The sequence below is a fragment of the Cyprinus carpio genome, chromosome B1 (genome assembly GCF_018340385.1).
Source record: "Cyprinus carpio isolate SPL01 chromosome B1, ASM1834038v1, whole genome shotgun sequence".
Classification (NCBI taxonomy): domain Eukaryota; kingdom Metazoa; phylum Chordata; class Actinopteri; order Cypriniformes; family Cyprinidae; genus Cyprinus; species Cyprinus carpio.
In genome coordinates this window covers 38689508-38709531 of record NC_056597.1, presented here as the reverse complement: position 1 = coordinate 38709531, position 20024 = coordinate 38689508, and the positions used below count along the sequence as shown (strand labels likewise).

Sequence of the window (20024 nt, the reverse complement as noted above, 5' to 3'; positions counted from 1 at the left end):
GAAAAACATCGGAAAACATAAACTACAACAAAACTGATGAATGCATGTAACTTACTGTGCTCAGAGGAATGCCACGTTTGCCATTTTTGCTGAAAGATCTGTTAGATATTGAGGAAAGCTGCAGAGAAGTGTTTGTTAACTTACTGAGAAGCTTTTGCAGTCTGTGTCCAGATACAGCGCACACCCTGCTCACACTCCAGCTATGCATCCGCTGAGACTTCTAAAGGGGTTCCTCACATATTGTTGTGAGCAATAAATGCTGGTGTGAATGTGTAACCTGACACATCTTTATTTACTTCTTATTTTAAGCAGGTACTTTAAATATCAGTGGATATACTGTACTGCAGACATGGAGAGGATGCTGGATATTCAGTGGCCTCTTCCAAACCAGTGCTTATTCATCAAATGCATTTCAAGAAGAAGCAATACAACTAGGTGAGAAATGTCATGGAATTTTATTTTTGTAGTTCAGTTTTCTTTTCCAGATTAATTACATTTCTTTTTATAGGTACAACACTCATCAGTCTGAACCCAACAAGATGACTGTTACAATCAACTGAGCAAAATTAATGATGAATTTGGGATTAAATGTTTGTATTTGTGCATTTTGCATCTTCAAATATTTAACACACAAGCAGGAGTTCTAAACTATAGGTCTCGATCTTAAAGGGATAGTTCACCGAATTATGAAAATTTGCTGAAGATGTACTCACCTTCAGGCGATGAGTTTGTTTCTTCATCAGAACAGATTTGGAGAAATGTTTCATTACATCAACTTGCTCACCAATGGATCCTCTATAGCGGATGGGTGCCGTCAGAATGAGAGTCCAAAGAGTTTATAAAACATCACAATAATCCTCAAGTAATGCACATGGTTCCAGTCCATCAATTCTTGATCAATCTTGAAAAGCTACATGTTTGTAATAAACATAAAGCTGTTGGACTCTCATCATGACGGCACCCATTCACTGCAGAGGATTCATTGGTGAGCAAGTGATGTAAAGCTAAATTTCTAAATGAACAAACAAACTCACCTACAACTTGGATGACCTCAGGTTGAGTACATTTTCTGCAATTTTCCACTTTTTTGGTGAACTATTCCTTTAACACCACATCATTTTTGGTTGTTAGCTGATATTCAATTTGTCAATTCACCAAAACTTTGATCAAATTTTAAAGCTTTTTGTGTAATATTTACAAAAATGAAGTACTCAATGCCTATTGTAACTTTTTTGGAATACCAGAAGTCTTTTCTCAAGGGTTCAGTCTGAATACAGCCCAAAACTTCCTAGTCTAAATCTTGATGGTTCACTCTGGTGTGTCTGAACTTGACTCCAGCTTTGCAACACAAACACACACCATTCCTTTTTCTAGCTCTCACCATGGCTGCACTTTCTTCTCTGAAACAAACTGCCCATGGGGCTCTTTAGCCCCTGCAGGCAGCAAAGCCAAGTACACTGGAGTGACGGCGCCCTCATCTGGTGACTTGGTTGCATTTGGTCCAGCCATGTCAGTCCTGACCCATCCCGGACAGCAGGCATTGCATAGGACCTCATCTCCAGGCCTCTCTTTTGTCAGATTTCGGGCCAGGATTCTAGTCAGGGTGGTGAGGCCAGTTTTGGAGATCCCATATGCAGTGCTAGGCCAACCTCGCTCTGCGTGAACCCCTTCCTGAGCGTCACGGACGAATTGCTCCATCAACCCAACTAGCTCTTCCTCTGTAATGTCATCGCTTCGGAAACGGGCTTGGAGTTCTGGACTGCAGCGGCTTAAAGCCATCGAGCCCATTACGCTGGAGACATTCACCATCCGACCTAGAAAAAGAAATAGGAGTGTTTGTGGGAAGAAAAGAGAATCACCAGACAAGCAGGTTCTGCAAGGTGTAACTGACATGACTTACCTCCTGGTTTGATAATGGGCAGGAACACATTGCACATATCTCTAGTAGCAAAGAAATTAGTCTTCAACGTCACATCTGCTTGGATGCCAAAGGGGGTCGTGTCTGCCACTGCCATGAAGAAATAAAGCATTGTTAATGTTTTTATTACACATAACACAGTAGATAAATTTATGACAGCATCTTAACACTCCTTGTGATCTTTTTGTGGGACTTGCTATATGAAAACAAAAAGCATGGATGTGACTAGAAAAAGCCACCATTTGAAATTAATGGAAAATGCAAAAACATACTAAATACAGAGCCATGTTTAGGGGTACAATCTAAAGATCAGCTAAAATCAAGTAGTTTTTTGATCATCTTTAAATATATATACAAATGCAAGCCTAATAAAATGAAGAAATTACATCTGAAAATATTCTTATAAGTATCTAGGCAATACACATATGACCCTGAACAACAAAACCAGTAACAAACAACACATTTAAACTTTAAAAAAAAACCCAACAATACATTGTATCGGTCAAAATGATCGATTTATAAATCATTTAAAAATCATTAGGATATTAAGCAAAGTTCATGTTCCATTAAGATATTTTGTAAATTTCCCACCGTAAATATATCAAAACGTTCCACTGGTATTATATGCATTGTTATTGTTTCTCGGCCAAATAGTGTCCTATCCTAACAAACCATACATCAATGGAAAGCTTATTTATTCAAAAATGTATTTATTCATAATTTATTATTTATTTTTATTTATTCCTTTATTATAAATCTCAATTTCAAAAAGTGTACCCTTACGACTGGTTTTGTGGTACTGGGTCACATATTTGTTGGGATAATTATATATTATTCAGGCATCTGGTAGTTTAACCATTATACTATATATGATTGATTTTTGTTATTTCTCTCACCAGATGCTACCAATCTGCCTTCCATGCATTGGATTTTAACTACCTTTGTTATGTTTTTAACTGTAGAAAATCAGTTTTTTATACATAATATTTGTGTGTGTGTGTACAGAGTTCAGGTGCAAAAGCTTCTAAGTGCCGTTTGAAATGTTTCTCTAAAATGAGCATTTTTATTGCCTCTATGTGTAGGTTCGGTAATTTCACTTCAGTGGTAATGAATGGGTTCAGAGTGTTGATTTCTGAATAAATGATTTACTCTTGAAGGCGATGCCCGCGTTGTTGACGAGCACGTCGAGGCCGCCGTACTTCTCAGTGAAGAAGTCCCGCGCGGAGCGGACGCTGTCGGGGTCGTTGATGTCCAGCTGGTGAAAGAGCGGTGCCAGCCCCTCCTTCTTCAGACTGTCCACCGCAGCGGTTCCTCGACCGACATCCCGAGCTGTCAGGTACACGTCTCCGGCGAAATCCTTGCACATTGCCCGCACGATTGCGAACCCGATGCCTTTATTTCCACCGGTGACCAGAGCCACTTTACTGCTGCTCATTGCTGCGATGTGTCTGCAGGGGGAAGGAAGCTGAAAATAAGACCATATTCCGTGACATAAACAGCATTAAATGCATTTGGGAAACGTATGCATGATTAAAAGAAAACTCGTACCTGTTCTACTCCGCGGTGATCAAATCACTTTTGGGTTTGGCTGTTTTTGGTGTGCGTTGCTACTTACTGCGCATGCGCGGAGGAATACGCTTGTATAAAGCGTTGCTGTTCGATATCTATTTCATGTGCATTAAGGTTTGCTTGCTGATATAGCAACAGGTATGAGCTGTAAAGCTTTTTTAAAAGGGGTATTTTATTTTGCGAAAATGTTTATTTAATTTTTTTGTACTACGTACTGCGATTAGTTCGAAGACAGTGACGTAACGACGCCTGAAGCACGTGATCCGGCTGTGTTTTTGACCATGTGGATGTGTATTTTGTTTCTAACTGCGGTATAGAATGACATTACTCCCGATATAAGCTTTAGATAGCGCTGTTATGTGGAAACTTTAAGATGAATAAACCTGGTTGCCGCGCTGGGAGAAGAGCGAGGAAAAAAAGACGGAAAAAACACGAGGATGAGTACAAAGGTAGCTAGTCAGTTTCTATGCTGATACACTGTAACTTTGTAGTATAGTATTTAAATGTAAGTTTAAATGAATGTTTTATTTGTATTTTAATCCTGTAGTGACTCTGACTCACGAAGCCCAGTTTGTTCTTTTGAGGAGATGGCTGAAACAGAAAGGATTCAGCTCGCAGTCTCTCATCCCTGTCAGCTTCCATGGCAAGCAGAGAGTTTCAGTGGTAGAGAGCTTGAATAATACATTTTCACACGTAGTAGTTACTAACTCTTATATTTTCTCCCCCTTAGATACTGGAAGAGGGCTTATGACAAATCAAACTATCAAGGTAATTATTTGTATGAACTTGTGTGGGCATATGTATGTGTGTGTGTGTGTGTGTGTGTGTGTGCATGCATGCATATGTGCATAGGTCCAAAATCTGAAACCACTATGAAAATATGTTTGTTACCTTTGCAGGCCAAAAACTGTGTGATTTCCCTGCCTGAAAAATGCTTACTGACCACCGAGACAGTTCTAAAGAGTTACATGGGTGACTATATAAAAAGGTATTTGGACTGATTGTTATATTGTATTACATTATATTTTTAAAAATCAATCTCTTATATATATATATATATATATACATACATACACACACACACATATATAAATACACATACATACATACTGTTGTGCTATTAGATTTTGAAATGGACCATGAAGGATCAATAAAGTGAATTTGTTTTTGGTTTCTCTCTCTTTCTACTTGTAGATGGCATCCTCCTGTATCTCCTCTTCTTGCTCTTTGTTGTTTCCTGATTGCTGAAAGACATCGTGGAGATGCGTCGGAGTGGAGTCCCTACATTAATATCCTCCCAAAGACCTACACATGCCCTGTGTACTTGTCTGATGACATCATTGACCTTTTGCCGAGGAGTCTCCAGAAGAAAGCCACTGAGCAGAAAGAACAGTTTCAGGAACTCTACTGTTCTTCGTTGATGTTTTTCCGCTCCCTCCAGCCACTCTTCACCCAGCCCACAGAGGAGTTGTTTACCCAGGATGCACTGCGCTGGGCTTGGTGTAGCATTAATACGCGTACGGTGTACATGGAGCATGACCAGAGTGACTATCTCTCCAGGGAGAAGGATATCTATGCGCTTGCACCGTACCTGGACCTGTTGAACCACTGTCCTAATGTACAAGTAAGAGCACCTAACAGAAATACACTACTGTTCAAAAGTTCAAGGTCTGTAAAAACAAATTAGATTTTTGAAGTCTCTTAAGCTCACCAAGGCTGCATTCATTTGTTAAAAAATACAGTAAAATCAGTGATATTGTGAAATATTATCACAATTGAAAATGACTGATTTCTATTTGAATATAATTTAAAAGTTAATTTATTCCTTTGATGCAAAGCTGAATTTTCAGCATCATTACTCTAGTCTTCAGTGTCACATGATCCTTCAGAAATCATTCCAAACATAACAAAAAAAACATATTTTCTTATTATTATCAGTATTGGAAACAGTTGTAATGTTTAATATTTTTTTATTTAGATCATGATACATTCTTGAATGAATATAAAGTTTAAAAGAACAACATTTATTTCATTTATTTATTTTTTTGTAACATTAAAAATGTCTTTACTGTCATTTTTTATCAATTTAATGTTACTGAGTAAAAGTATTATTTTCTTTCCAAAAAACAACTGACTTTTGAATGGTAGTGTACTTTCTTAACAATAAAACAATAAAATTGCATAGTCATAAGTAAAGACTATAAATTTTCCTTGTTGTGCAGGTTGAAGCTGGCTTCAACAAACAAACTCGCTGTTACGAAGTTAAAAGTGTTCAAGGCTGTAAGAAGTTCCAGCAAGCACTCATCAATTATGGCCCTCATGATAATAACAGACTACTTCTGGAATATGGCTTTGTTGCCTCTGGTAACCCCCACAGTGTGGTATATGTTGATATAGGTAAGGAAAATACATACAAATATTAAATATTCTACATGCAAATATTAAATACTATGGAACTGCATTAATCGCTGTTTGTTGTTATTGTAGGAACTCTAAAAATATGTCTAGATGAAAAAGACAAACAGCTAACACAAAAACTACTTTACCTAAGGGACAACGATTTTTTAAGGTAAGTGATATAAAATATTGCACGCTGTTGTTCTTAAAATTTTATATGTAATGTTGCAGTTCATGATATAAGGTCATTTTAAACTGACTTAAATTCACAACAAAAATTAAGTTCCATATGCTTTCACTCTTTAACAGAAACTTGACGTTTGGGATGGATGGCCCTTCCTGGCGACTGATGACTGCACTGAGACTGCTGTCCTTGAAACCTGAGCAATAGTGAGAAGTTACCATCCCAAACACATTATTTGGACGCATGGAATTTGACTGCATGATAATGCAAAAATTGTCATTTTTATTGCTTTCACTTGCATATAGTTTATTTTATGCCATTTATGCCATTGAATACATTCAAAACTGACTTTAATGCATTGTCTGTAGTTCTTGTTGGAAGAGTGTCCTCTTGGGGGCAGCAGTGAGCCGGGAGAGAGAAGAGTGGTGCATTCACTCTGCCCTAAAGCTTTGCAATAACCTCAATGATGACAATGTCAAGGCACTAGAGAGGGTGAGTCTAATTAAATCTGTTCATTCTTAATGCTGCCTGTGTCTAATTAAAGATACGAAACCACTTACAGTCTGAGTCTTTTCATTTGTACAGCTATCACAGCTCAAACAGGGTGCGAACCTGCCTCGCCTTGAACAACTGTGTGTGGTGGAGAGCCTGAGACAAGAGGAGCAAAGGATTCTGGAACACACACGAGTGGTTCTTCAAAACCTCTGGGGACAGTAGTCACTGTGGTAACAGTAGGGCATTCGGAGCACCGAGGAACCAGAAGCCTCATGCTGTCACTGCCAAGATTCAAACACAAGCCAAGAGCAAGCAGATATTGTTCAGCTTTGTGCTAAAGCTCTTAACTGAATCACCTCCAAAACTGCAGGGAGTCCAAAATACTTAAAAGAATACTTCACTCAGAACTGAACATTCTGTCATTTACTCACCCTTATGACTTTTTCTACTGTGGAACACAAAAGGAGACCTTTTGAAGAATGTCCATGCTGCACTTTTCTATCAGTGTTGTTATTAGAAACAAGAAATGCTGCGATGGCCAACTAACTAAAAATTAGTTGAAGTTCTAAAATTACTAAAAATAAAATAAAAATGTCAAAAGCACATCAATTAATAAAGCTCAAGCTAAAATAAACTAAAAATATAAAATCTAAATTAAAACAGTTGTTTGATTTGCACTTTTCACTGCTTTGAATTGATCGGTGTGAACTTGTTAGCAACATCTCCTTTTGTGTTCCCTGAAATAACATCATACAGATTTGGAACAACTTGCGGGTGCATAAACGAAGAGAGCTGAAATATCCCTATATAATGCTCCACAGTGTGGGATTTCTAAGCTTCAATCATTGTTTTTCTCCTAGATTGACAGTTTGGGGCATATGGTGGACAGGAAGACGATGGGACATTTAGGACAATGAGAACTTAACAAACACAAATCTTCTATTGAAAGCAAATGACCTACATTCTGTGTTTCTGGTCGGAGACTACTGATAATCAACTGCATACTTCTAAACAAAAATGATGCCAAATTCTAGGTCAGCATCATCCAGTTCTTTTCTATACAGATCTGTCCATATTAATAGGCAAAAGAGATGGGATCAGATGGTGCTGTTAATAATCCATTGGGAATGCTTGACAAGGGAAAATCACATATACAGCATGTCATAACTAGGCCAAAGTTCCTAAGAAAAAATGTTTTTATGTAAATAATTTCAAGTTTATATATACACACCACACACACTTTTTTTTTTTTTTTTTGTATAATGTAAATACTGTTTGCTTTGAGATACATGTTTTTTGGAATGACCTGATTTCCATTTAAAGAATATTCATGTTTTTAAATACCAACAATCCATTAAAAGTGCAACTGACAAAAAACATAAGATTTATAACAACAACTCAATTAGCAGAATTATGGAAAACACATTGTGATGCCTCTTCAAAGTTTGACAGCTATTCTTTTCCTCGTTTGCTTGCTTTGTACCATTTCCATGGAGACGGTAGCTTCATATAAAGGCACAGGGTCCTCCAATTGTGGCCTGTGCAGAGAAAACAGTCAAATTCAACAGCATTCACACAGCAAAGCTGATTTCACACTTTCTCTCTCTGCATTACAAACACAGCCCACATACATTCAGTTTTAAGTTCATAATTGGGTAATTATTACTCTTTTTGTACCGACTCTCATACACACAATCTGTTTATTCCTCATCCTCACCTGAAAGTCCCTGTGCAGAGTTTATCCATCACATCTTTCAGGATATCTGAGAGAGAGAGCAGACTAAAGGCAGATAACCCAGTTACAAACAGGAAACCATGTGTCCTTTATGTTGTGGACAAGGTCGTTCCAGTAGCCTGAGGACACTGGGAGAAAACCCTCAGGTCTCAAATACATCAAACTGTCATGGACTAGCCATATGCACACTCAGGAACCCAGTGACCTCATTGCAACATATAGCAGTTTCACAAAAAACGGCTCTGAAACCATCTAGTCAGATCTCGTTTCTTCATTCCACTGGAGAGTAAAGCAGTGTTTTGTGTAAAGAATAAGGCCCAGAGTCATTTTGATGGGTCTATGTTGAGACTTGCCTTCATGGCAAGTAACACACAAAACAAAATGTCTCTACCGTATAAGACACTTTAGATAAAAACATCTGCTTAATACATAAATATAAATGATACTAGACTGAGCTGGAAACATTGAGTATTTGATATTTCAAGGCTGATAAACAAAGCTGAAACTTGGATTGTTTGTAACACAACCGGACCAATCAGAAGACAGTGTTTGGTTAAAGATTAATGTAGTTTATAGTAAAAGATACGAAGATATCTGCCCTGCTTGGCACGGGATGTTGTCCACACCTCGTCGTTAAGGAACGAGAGAGATGCTGCTTTCAGGAAGAGAATGTGGCTGTCAGGAGGGTCCAGCTTGGAAAAAAGGATAAAAATTATTTTATTAAATGTATATAAGTGTAAAGATTGATTCTGCTAGTCAATAATTGATTTATATAAGGACAAAAAGAGATCAGTGAGCTGTGTTTTGAAGAAGCTGCTGTTGCTAACCTGTAAGTGTTGTTCTGTGGTGACCCAATGACCTCCAACTGAAAGAAGGGTAAGGAGGTCATGTTTATGTGGACAATGCCTCTGTGCTTCTGGTTCTTCATCAAAGAGTTTCACTGATCACAAAAAAAAAAAGGCTCAAAATCAGAGACTGCTTTTTGAAAATTAACATGTATAGACTGCCGTTTGAACATTTGGGGTCAATACATTTTTTTAAAATAAAAATAATAGATTTACTCAGCAAGGTCTGTACTTTTATGACATTGTTACAAAAAACTAAATTTCAAATGGGTTCTGCTCTTTGGAACTTTCTATTCATCAAAGAATTTTGAAAAAAAAGTATCATATTTGTATAATGTTTCCACAGAAATATTAACCAACGCAACTTTTTTCAACATAATAAATAAGAAGTTTCTTCAGCCTATTTAAATCATTTCTGAAGGATCATGTGAGAGTAAAGACTGGAATAAAGGCTGCTGAAATTTCAGCTTTGCCATGACAAGAATAAATTACATTTTAAAACATCTTAAAATAAAAACAAAATTAAAAATATTTCACAATATTACTGTTTTTACTGTAGTTTGATCAAATAAATGCAGCATCGGTGAACATAAGAGACTTCGTTCAAAAGCATTAAAAATCTTACCAACCCCAAACTTTTGAACAGTACAATATGTATTCCCAGCATTTAAATAATAAATTGATATTGCAACACAACTGCTTAATGGACAGAAGATCAGTATTAATATAAATAATTAAAAGCACATATGAGACGACTTTGTTAAAAAGTCATATATAGTGATGGTAAACCTCCTGAATCAATGATGATGTCCACTCCAAGACCTCCAGTTTCTTCAAGGCACGAGTCCACCAAATCCTCCTTTGAGTCCCATACTCTGATCACTCGAGCTGAAGGAGGATATACAATGCTTACAATAAATCTTATCAACATCGGTTAAGCATATCAAGCTGGGAGTGAAAATACCCAATGACTATTCACAAAGAACAGATTTGTAGTGAGGCTTATGTGAATATGAGAGCCTGAATAAATACTTATGGAAGAGACTGCTGCCATAAATAACTTACCCAAAAGTGATTCCTGCACACCTTGAGCAAGTGCAAGTGGCACAAGGAAGAAACAAGATGACAAAGAAAGTCAAATAGCAAAGAAAGAAATAGCACAAAAAGATGCTCAAGGGAGAAGTGAAAAGTTGAGAAAGGCACTATCAGAAAATGCTTGGCAATCAATATGAGTGAGTTTAAAGAAAGACAGAAATCTACAACAAATGAAATCAGTTTTGATTTCCAGAGCAAAGGATGGGGTTAGAAACTTTGAACTGCCAGCATTAAAACACATCTTTGAAATATGAGAAAATGCCTTCGGCAACAATCCAAACTTAGAGATTTGTACATTTGATTAGACTTGAATAGATTTTAGACTTCCCACTTGTACATAAAATGATACCAGTGTGATGCTTTTCATATGCTCAGGAAATAAATCAAACTTTACAAGAAATGACAACTGAAGATTAAAAGAGAGTTGCTCCATTCTCCATTTCAGTTTGTTTGGTGTTTATCAGGGCTTTTAAGAAAAACTCATGCCAAGTGTTTGATAAATCTACACTGCCAGTGAAACGCTTAGTCAAACCAAGTTCGAACTTCATCGTAAACTGACACTTTATGGGGAAAATGTCTTGGCTGTCATTCCTCTCCACAATGCTTCACTTCAGCACCCACCCACACTCGGACGGAGCTCTTCCAAAAACTTCTGGTCCTCCGGAGACAAAGCTGTAGCCAGGACTTTCACACCGTGATAGTGGGCGAGCTGAATGGCCAGAACTCCAAAGGGCTGCATGCACACAAAACAGAAGTTAATGATAATGATTTGAGATTTTAAAAAGGGGGAACCAAATAATGCTTGTAGAAGTACTATGTTGATTCTGATGTGAGAAAATAGCTAAATAACAACAAAATCCATTTTCAAAATATCAGAATATAGAATATATTCTACTGTTCAAAAGTTTGGAGTCACTCAGTTTTTATTTTTAAATGAATTAAATACTTTTATACAGCAAGGACGCATTAAATTGATTAAGAGTGACAGCAAATATTATGTTACAAAATATTTTTATTAATTTTTTTCTGTCTTTCCATCCTGAAAAAAGCATCACAATTTCCACTAAAAATATTAAGCTGCACAACTGTTTTCAAAATGTATAATAATAAAAATAAATGTTTCCTGAGCAGCAAATCAGCACATTAGAATGATTTCTGAAGGAAGACAGGAGTAATGATGCCGAAAATTCAACTTTGCCATCACAGGGATAAATAACATTTTAAATGTATATTAAAATCTCAAATAGTTATTTTAAATTGTAATAAAATTTCACAATATTAAAGCCACAATATTTCTGTAATATTTTTTTTTCAATAAAAAATAATGCAGCCTTGGTGAGTATTAACCCCCCCCCCCAAAATAAAATCTTACCAAGCCCAAATCTGAACAGTAGAGTATATACTAATAGGAGGCACGCATCAGGAAGATGTTGCCCTTTTGACCTCTGCACAGATACCTACACCAGCCCCATCCAGCACCAGTACAGTCTGACCCGCAGCCATCCGAGCCAGTGTGTGCAGAGCAGTGTAAGCCCTGAGACCGTCTTTAATTACTGCTGCTGCTTCAAACCAGCTCACTTTCTCAGGCTTCAGAACTGTTATTAAAACAGAAGCATATGGGAAATACAAAAGGTAGTGTATCTTCAAGGAACTAGGTAGGACTATTGTCTATAATGTAATGTGTGCAATACCTAAATTATATTCATCAGTAACCACAACAGAACAAAGGCCAGACTGCTCAGCCTCCAGAGGAAGAATACCTGAGAAGACATGCAAATGTTCATTTTATTATACACACATAAAGCATACTCTGATAAAAATGAGAGTCTAATAAAGTTCTTACCAACAACCTCATCATCTGGCTGGAAAAAGGCCACTTTGGGTCCAACTGGGAAATAATCACATCGCATCACATCAGATTTATTTGATTAGATGGTAAATGGTAATGGTGTCAAATATACAAGAAGTCATGTAAACCTTGAAGAACAACCCCAGCAATCTCCCTTCCGACTGGGACGTGTTCCTTCTCAAGCTTGAGGTCCTCATACAGCTGAAAAACAGATCACGAATGCACATATTCAGTATAGAAGTGAAATGAGGGTGATCTTTGCCTACATAATGTCCATATGAGACACATGCGTTGAGATTTGCTATTATATATCCAGTTGCTTTTCTGCAGGTCGTTCACATCAAATCACCAGATGTTGTTCAAGATCTTGTTGACTGTTAAGTTACCTTAAAATCAACTGGACTTAGTGCACAGCTTTTCACTTGAACTTTGACCTGATGGTCGCCAATGTTAGTGGGAACATTCTGTGAAAGGAAACAACGGACATCAAGCAATTAGTACGGACTGCTTATTACAGATTTTTCAGTAAACTGTGGATATGTAAATGCATGCAACAGAAAATGCAAAAGCATGATCATGCACTCTCACCGTCTCCTGTGAGACAAACTTCACATCACCCTGGTCTCCTGGCTTGCAGTAAAGTCCCTTCATGGTAATTCTAGCTGTTCTGTAATCAGATAAATCAATGCCCAATGAAAGATTAACACAAGCAACAAGCTGAATTAAATACTGTATTAACACTATTGTTATAATAATATACAATAACAAAACACTCTCTAAAGAAATTAACCACATTTTTTGTGAGTTTGCACATGAACTGTGCAAGTTAAAGAACATAAGATCCAAATAATGCAGAATACGATTGCATACTGAGCTACTTGTTTTACTTTGCAATATTCCTATCGCGATTCTCTATTTAAAGCATCAAGATCGGTGTTATAATATCCTCTTATGTTATGCTATATAATATTTTTGCATGCAGTATTTTAGAACCTACCAACATACAGACGACTGCGGTAGTGTTTCGTTCATTTCCTGCACGTGACTCCTCCCGTGTGACGTAGGTGGAGTAGAAATATAAACGCAAAGAAGGGAAACGAGAACATCTCACTCAGAGCACAATCCGATGTTTGAGGGATTAGGTTAGATAACCACTTGTTTATTTCCACTAAATATTTATCCTCAGTGAATCTAAAATATAGAGACCGAAGTAACTAAATAATATCAATTAATTTAAAATAAACAAATAATGAAATAATTGAATGAAATGTAAATGAAAACACAGCAGTAACGTCCTGAGAAGTCGATGGGCTCAGCCTTCTGAGCTAGCAATGCCTGAATCGTAAACAAAATTGTGTGACACAACTACAATTGAATGAAAAAACCCTAAAAAAATTAAAACATCAAACAAAACCTTACATAAAAAAATAAACCCTCAAAAAAAATGATTCTACCCCAAAACAAAGAAAAGCATATTCGACTCTGAATCATTGAAACGAGTCGTTTTTAAAACGAATCCCAAGCCGTTTCATGTTGACGTCAACATGAAATATTAGCATATTGTCCGCCCACTTTCTTTTGGAGCGGTAAAAATAGCGGTTTCCCCGGTAACGCTGTACACAAAGCAGCACTCCCATAAAAAACGCTTCATTCAGAAAATACAGGTATGATAAAATTAAAATTATGATAAAATGAAAATGAGAGCAGTTGGACCAATCACCGCAGATGAGCGTCACACAAAGGAGGGGTTTGGAAAAATGAATCGTTGAGCGAATCGTTTGGGAGTCGTTGAGCAAGTAAGGTAAAAAAATAAATGCATATTATAAGGCAATGAAAGTGTTTTTTGACCTTGCATACATGTCAAATATAACAAAAATAACAAAAATTACAATTTTATTCAGCATTTTCTTCTCTTCCGGGTCTGTTGTGAGTGCATTCATGACGCTGCAGTGACGGAAGAGAAGAAAATGCTGAATAAAGTCATAATTTTTGTTATTTTTGGAGCAAAATGTATTTTCGATGCTTCAACAAATTCTAACAGACCCTCTGATGTCACATGGACTACTTCCGAAGATGATCTTAAGGTCTTACGGGTTTGGAACGACATGAGGGTGAGTCATTAACGACATAATTTAAATTTTTGGGTGAACTAACCCTTTAATAACCGTATTAACAGAATCCTTTAAGGTAACACATACTGTTACTTTTCATTTAGTGATCATGAAAGGAGGTTCTAACACCGCATTGGCTTGAATTAACGAATTACTATAGTAGAAATATTACAAAAAAAAACAAATAAAAATACATAAAATTTATTATAATTAATAAAAATTTGGGTGAACTAACCCTTTAATAACCGTAGAAATATTACAAATAAAAATACAGAAAATGTTTTCTACTTGATTATAAGTATGGAGAAAAAAAGTTGTTTTTATTTCCATTTCACTAATATATACGCATCTATAAATCTATAAACTGTCTAAATAGTTGTCCATACGTTGACTATTAGGACGCTACTGACTCGCTAAGGTTTGGGCCGCATTGCGCCCCCTGTCTGCAGTAAACGCGATGACGCGGATGCCTGAATGACGTGCGCACGTTTCATTTTTCCCCCTTTTTACTTCACTACTAGCGAAGCTGCAAGGGAAGAAACGAGGAGCCAGAAGGAGCAACGAAATAACCCTGGAATTTATCTCGCACGTTAAAAAAAAGGAAAGAGGAGTCCTCCTTCTGCCATCCCATGCTCCTCTAGCGTGTTCCCTCACACAGTGCTGGGGATATAATGGAAACTGAATGATGAGGTAAGAGTGTTTGTCTGTCTCGGGCCGATTGTCCTTTTTTTGACAGTGACTGCGGCCGCTGCATTTCAGGGCGCGCTTCGTGCGAATTTACGTCGCGAGTAACGCTATGCTGCTTAGCGCAAGGCAGCGGTCACCTCAACGGTCTTTTCGGCTCGGTAACTGTAATAATACCCCCATCTAGTCGTTTATTCGCGAAAGGAGGCCTCTGTAAGCTCTCCTTCCACGCAGAGATTGCAGCTAAAGCTCAGGCTCTGATTTACTGGTGTAGTTAGCACACGGCTAACGGTTGCTGGATTTCTGAGGTAAAACTCACCGGTATAGTGGACTCTCTGGACCTTGAGAGTGCTGAGGTAATGTGTGTTGTATGTAGGGTGTAGTAACAGTGAGTTAGCCAACTGTGTGATGGAGATGCCCCCAGCTCCTTCAGCTCATTTCCACACATGGCTGCAGGTCTCATCTATACGTTACATATAGTTGTTTTTTACTGTGACTCTCCCATTTCTTCTCCAGCGCAGTCAGTACACACGTGTATTCACGCTGGCCTGGAGAAGCAGAGGTTATTATCCCGTGATTGTGTCTGAAGGAAGGTGATTAAAAAGCTCAGTTCATGTAGTGCAGGCTGGCCGTGGATTTGGGTGCTTTGTCTTAAAGCCACTATCATGTGTAAACACTGTCAGATTGGGGGGTGGTCTACAAGAGCTTATGAACGATGCAACTGGAGCCATTTGGCCTGGGTCAGTCTGGTTGTAAACCAGGTTCGGTCCTGGTTTATAGAGGCACTCCTTGATCACAAGACTAAAGTGGAAAACCTGCTTTGGCAGCCGTCCTGAGAAATGCTTTTAAAATGTGATCTCACATTAACTGATACAAGATCTTTAGTTGCTAGGATGTACCAACATATTCAAAGATGTAGGCATCTGAATGAACTCAAATTGATCTAAATATCTATCATTAACCTGATTATTGGAGATGTGTTTGAAACATATTGAAACATTAATCATAAGTTGGTCATATTGTGATTTTAAAAAGTATAAACACATTAATTAAACCGATACTCTGGTTTCTAGAAACCTTGAAATCGTTTTTTTTGGACATTCAGAATACCCACCATAAATGAATGTCAATTTATATTAGTTTTTACTATTAGTTTTACAAATAGTTACTGTTATTTTACATAACTCTCAGATGAGTGAGAATTAAGGGGTTGACTGGATTCAGCATAAAATGTAAAGAGCATCTTCATTATTTCCAACCCTACAGAGTATGAATGGATGATCACGCTTTGACATCTTTTAGTCTTCTTTTAGTCACACTTATTCATGTGATATGAATTCTTCTACAAGACTTGACCTTTGAAACACAACGAAAGTTTGTTCTTATTACATTTATACAGGAATATTCCAGCGTCTGTTGAGCATGTAAACGTCTTTTTCCAATGAAAATTTAATCAGAAAATGGCCTTTTATCTGAAAGTGATGTTCACGTAAACGTTGTGGCGCTTGCAGCCTTGTTTAGATGAGGATAATGGAGCATTTGAAAGCCTCTGTTTTAAGTGCAGGCTCAAGAGGAGCTTATTGTTAGGCCGTTCAGTTCATGAGTCATTAGAGGCTGTTTTTTTGCAACCTCAAGTTTATCTGGCCACTTTCTCTCTTTCATCCATAGATTCACAGTTCTCTAGTCCCCATCCCCCACAGGTGTACAGCAAAGATTTAGTCTGGGGTGTGAGATAAAAGAGATCCGCAATCCACTGTGCACCGCTCGGTCACAGCAGGATGGATGATACGCCAGCTGTGTGTGTGTGTGGGTCTGCTCTTTTTTTTTTGTTCACCGCTGATATGCGCGCTGCCCTTTTGCTGCTCACTTTGAAATTTGTTTCTCTTTGTACGATCGTTGGCTCAGAAGCAGCTTTTTGTCTAGATAATTAGGTTAACAGGAAGAGCGAGGGACCCTCAATCTCTCGCCCCAGTGGTCTGCTCCAGTAGGCCTGAATAATTTCAGTCATTCCTGCCTGCTTTTGCGTAAACAAATTGTGAATGGTGGTATTTATGTGTATTTACTGGATTTACACTTTGAGTTTATAGCTTGTGTATAGGCCTACATCCACGTAGAGCAGGGACGATGATTTTTGAAATGCACAATTAAAGATGAAAAAATGTGTATTACAGAAAACTGGAATCTCAGCTATAGGCCTATATGATTACTGTCCGATGGTTAAAGGGATAGTTCACCCAAAAATGAAAATTTTGTCATTAATTGCTCACCCTCATGTCGTCTCAAACCCATAAGACCTTCATTCATCTTCTGAACACAAATTAAGATTGGATCACATTTTTGATTGACAGCAATGCAACTACCACGTTCAGTGGCCCAGAAACATAGTAAGGACATTGTTAAAATAGTCCATGTGGCATCAGTGGTTCAGCTGTAGTTTTATGAAGCTATGAGAACTCTTTCTGTGCTCAAAGAAAACAAAAATAATGACTTTATTCAAAAAAATTTCTTCTCTTCCGTGTTAGAATTCGACACACATTCACGAAAGTAACGCAACGATCAAACTTTGGATCTAACTTTCCAAACATCCAAAACAATGCCATGTGCTGGGCTGAAATGTGCTCAATGTATGTGTGTACGTACATATGGTGGTATTTTTACTAGCTCATAACTCACAAAGAGCTTATTAAATGTGTAAATCCGTCAGAACAGTGGCAGGAATTGCTCTATTGCTCACAGAGATCTGCAGCGCAGAGGCAGCGGTTCCAGTGCCTGTATCTGTAAATGGGCAACATTCTGGAAGAACCAGAGATGCTTGAGCATTTTGTCCTTGAGGGTCACATCTTGTGACATCACGTCCTGTTTTTGGTTTGTTTAGATGTCTCTGGTCCATGTTGCATCCATATTTCAATCAAACCACTCCAGAATTCATTTGGAAGCGGATCAAGACTTCTGATCCTGTTTTGTGCGCATCAAGGTTCGGACTACAGCGATCACGCTTGCTTCCTTCGTGTTCGGTTGTTTGATGCTTATAATAATTGACTTATACCCACATGTTTATCTTCATTTTAATTCATAATTTGTTATTGTTGTGAACACCGCTTTCTATCAATGTTTTTGCTGATTGGTTATTAAAGCTAAGTATTATTTAGCATCTTAATTTACAGTATATTGATTAGCTATGAATCTTTAATCTGGCTATGTGGTGTCTGTGTGTGTGTGGCATTTTTGCACAGACCGGTGCCTGTAACCATCTCATAATATTGGACGGAAGTACAACGATACATGCCCTCTTCCGGAAGCTGTTGTATTTAGTCTAATGGGTGATTAATTCTGTTCCAGGCTCAGATTCTGCTCAGACAAAACTGGTAAAATCCATTGAAGATATACTGTCTGCTCTCGCTGTTACAGCTACCGCAGCTGCAGAGAAAGCATCTCTGCTTCCATGTTCATGGTGAAGCTTAAATGCTTCAAGATGGAACTGAACAAATGAGCCGAAATCAGATTTTGGACTGAGTTTTTGTTTCTGTTTAGACGAGCAGGTTGTGATACTGAATCTTTTACTACCCTAGCAATGCGAAACAGCTTCGGCGCGTTTTGAAAGATCGGTGAGGATGATTTGCTATCAGTGATGATGAAAGCACAGGGTTGCGTTTCATTTAAAGCTAGATTCATTGCTCTGCGTGTGTCTGGACTGCATTACATATGGGTGGGGTGCAGAATGTCTGTTGTGTTGAGTGGTGAATGGAACAGTTGGGGGTGTCAGTGGAACCATAAGCATCTCTGAATATCATTTGAACGCTGTATGAATGTGGCGAGTTTGACTCCCACATATCTTTCTGTCTTGTCCTTGAAGGAAGCCAGCAGCTTTGCAGTGGTTTGTGTGTATGCTCTTCTTAAATTGCTGTTATTTCTAGTACCGTATCAGGTATTGATGTTAAGGGGGTTGAAATTGTATTCATTCTGCGACCGTTAAGGCTCAAATGACTGCTTGTGCAGTGAAAGTGACCTGTGGGTAGAAGTTCAAATACGCTGTTTACTCTCTGCTTATGTTCTGCAGTCGAAGCCCAACGTGGTCCGGGAAAGACTGTTTTTGTGAGGAATGCAAACGTGTGTGGGTGTGTTTGGCTGAGTTGAACACGTAGAACCCCAAGCTCTTTTTTGAAAGGAATGCAGACAGGAGTGTAAGTGTGATGTTAACACTGTTAAAACTCACACTCTCTAGTTTGGCCCTGGGCTCTCGTGTCACCTGACTAATGAATCCACAGCTGGATGTGTTTGAGTGTGTCTGTATTTGTACATTTTTTTTTTTTTTTTTTTTTCATAGTGTCTTCATGGGATTCAGCGAGCGAGGGAGACTAATCTTGTTTCTAATTCTGATATCAATTGATGAATTCATAAAGGAATGAAAAATTGATCAACACACTCCAGATATTTATCATAAGTATTGATATCATTCAAAAACATGTTTGTTTTAGTAATATTTGACATTATTTATTAATAATATTTAAAATGAGTTCCTAGATTAGGGATGTGTGAGCTGATTCTGCTGCTGCTTGTCAAAATTGGAAATACAAGTCATTTGTTTTTTCCCGCATTTATGTTTTGCCTTATATTTTTATGACGTTTACACTAGCACTGCAGTGTATAGAGAGTACGTTCAAGCACCTCTCACATTGTCTTCAGAATAGTGATGCACCGAAATGAATTCTTTAACAAAGCACCGCAATTTTCATTTTCTTTTAGCCGAAAACGGTTTCAATTTGGCTAATTAGGTAATAGAACTCTGTGCTATTCAAGGTATTGAGTTCTCAGGTGATAAGTTAAACCAGTTGTGATTCCAGAATAAATTAGAATAAATAGAAGTTCCTCAGCAATGACCTGCCTCAAATTTGACATTTCTGCTCTAGCATCATTTTTAGTGTGTCCACAGTGCTTTCATATTTCCGAAAGAAATGCAGACTCAGACAAAACGTGTAATTATAATATATATATATATATCAGAGATTTTATTTTATGCTCATTTTTTTAATTTTTTTTTTTTTTGGTTAACACTAATACCGAAAGATAGCAGAAGTGTAATTAATCAATGAATATGGAAAAAAATTCCTCACCCAGATTGGTCTCACCTAGTGACAGCATTCC

General features: G+C 37.7%; 4 protein-coding genes across 9 annotated transcripts in view; 2 read left to right on the top strand and 2 right to left on the bottom strand.

Moving 5' to 3' along the window:
- Window positions 1-436: 436 nt before the first annotated feature.
- cbr1 (carbonyl reductase 1) lies at window positions 437-3595 on the bottom strand. Of its 2 annotated transcripts, none has more exons than XM_019109795.2 (4): window positions 3467-3595; window positions 3068-3366; window positions 1901-2008; window positions 437-1814 (listed from the first exon to the last, which is right to left on the bottom strand). In XM_019109795.2, the coding sequence occupies exons 2-4, from the start codon at window positions 3351-3353 to the stop codon at window positions 1378-1380; spliced, it is 831 nt and encodes a 276-aa protein (XP_018965340.1). In that variant the 5' UTR covers window positions 3354-3366; window positions 3467-3595; the 3' UTR covers window positions 437-1377. The 2 variants fall into 2 exon arrangements, with proteins under 2 accessions (XP_018965340.1, XP_018965347.1); XM_019109802.2 differs by having other exon boundaries at window positions 3068-3383; window positions 3467-3578.
- A 79-nt stretch (window positions 3596-3674) lies between these two features.
- setd4 (SET domain containing 4) lies at window positions 3675-6795 on the top strand. The gene is made up of 10 exons (XM_042717421.1): window positions 3675-3936; window positions 4035-4130; window positions 4218-4255; window positions 4387-4475; window positions 4682-5111; window positions 5710-5884; window positions 5975-6056; window positions 6194-6274; window positions 6437-6560; window positions 6654-6795. The coding sequence occupies exons 1-10, from the start codon at window positions 3861-3863 to the stop codon at window positions 6783-6785; spliced, it is 1323 nt and encodes a 440-aa protein (XP_042573355.1). The 5' UTR covers window positions 3675-3860; the 3' UTR covers window positions 6786-6795.
- cryzl1 (crystallin, zeta (quinone reductase)-like 1) lies at window positions 6358-15344 on the bottom strand. 5 transcript variants are annotated; one of them, XM_042717423.1, is made up of 14 exons: window positions 15202-15344; window positions 12676-12754; window positions 12474-12551; window positions 12216-12288; window positions 12082-12126; window positions 11930-11998; window positions 11700-11833; window positions 10860-10971; window positions 10209-10229; window positions 9933-10031; window positions 9126-9238; window positions 8885-8990; window positions 8281-8326; window positions 6358-8101 (listed from the first exon to the last, which is right to left on the bottom strand). In XM_042717423.1, the coding sequence occupies exons 2-14, from the start codon at window positions 12736-12738 to the stop codon at window positions 8002-8004; spliced, it is 1059 nt and encodes a 352-aa protein (XP_042573357.1). In that variant the 5' UTR covers window positions 12739-12754; window positions 15202-15344; the 3' UTR covers window positions 6358-8001. The 5 variants fall into 5 exon arrangements, with proteins under 5 accessions (XP_042573357.1, XP_042573356.1, XP_042573358.1 ...); XM_042717422.1 differs by lacking the exon at window positions 15202-15344 and adding an exon at window positions 13085-13212; XM_042717424.1 differs by lacking the exon at window positions 15202-15344 and adding an exon at window positions 12975-13047.
- itsn1 (intersectin 1 (SH3 domain protein)) overlaps window positions 14693-20024 on the top strand; it is a 39965-nt gene continuing 34633 nt past the window's right edge. Inside the window, exon 1 of the mRNA XM_042717428.1 lies at window positions 14693-14888. The gene's annotated coding sequence lies outside the window, so the exon portion shown is untranslated. The remainder of the gene's footprint in view (window positions 14889-20024) is intronic.

Bases quoted from the DNA above. Each gene is read 5' to 3' on its own strand.
- setd4 (XM_042717421.1), top strand. From the start codon at position 3,861: ATGAATAAACCTGGTTGCCGCGCTGGGAGAAGAGCGAGGAAAAAAAGA. The intron at 6,057-6,193 runs GTAAGTGATATA...ACTCTTTAACAG, and splicing joins AGGGACAACGATTTTTTAAG to AAACTTGACGTTTGGGATGG. The intron at 6,561-6,653 runs GTGAGTCTAATT...TCATTTGTACAG, and splicing joins ATGTCAAGGCACTAGAGAGG to CTATCACAGCTCAAACAGGG.
- cryzl1 (XM_042717423.1), bottom strand. From the start codon at position 12,738: ATGAAGGGACTTTACTGCAAGCCAGGAGACCAGGGTGATGTGAAGTTT. The intron at 11,999-12,081 runs GTAAGAACTTTA...ATGTCTTCTCAG, and splicing joins GCCAGATGATGAGGTTGTTG to GTATTCTTCCTCTGGAGGCT. The intron at 10,972-11,699 runs GTAGGTATCTGT...GTGTGCATGCAG, and splicing joins TGGTGCTGGATGGGGCTGGT to CCCTTTGGAGTTCTGGCCAT.
- cbr1 (XM_019109795.2), bottom strand. From the start codon at position 3,353: ATGAGCAGCAGTAAAGTGGCTCTGGTCACCGGTGGAAATAAAGGCATC. The intron at 2,009-3,067 runs GTAAATCATTTA...TCTTCATGGCAG, and splicing joins CGCGGGCATCGCCTTCAAGA to TGGCAGACACGACCCCCTTT. The intron at 1,815-1,900 runs GTAAGTCATGTC...TTCTTTTTCTAG, and splicing joins GCCCATTATCAAACCAGGAG to GTCGGATGGTGAATGTCTCC.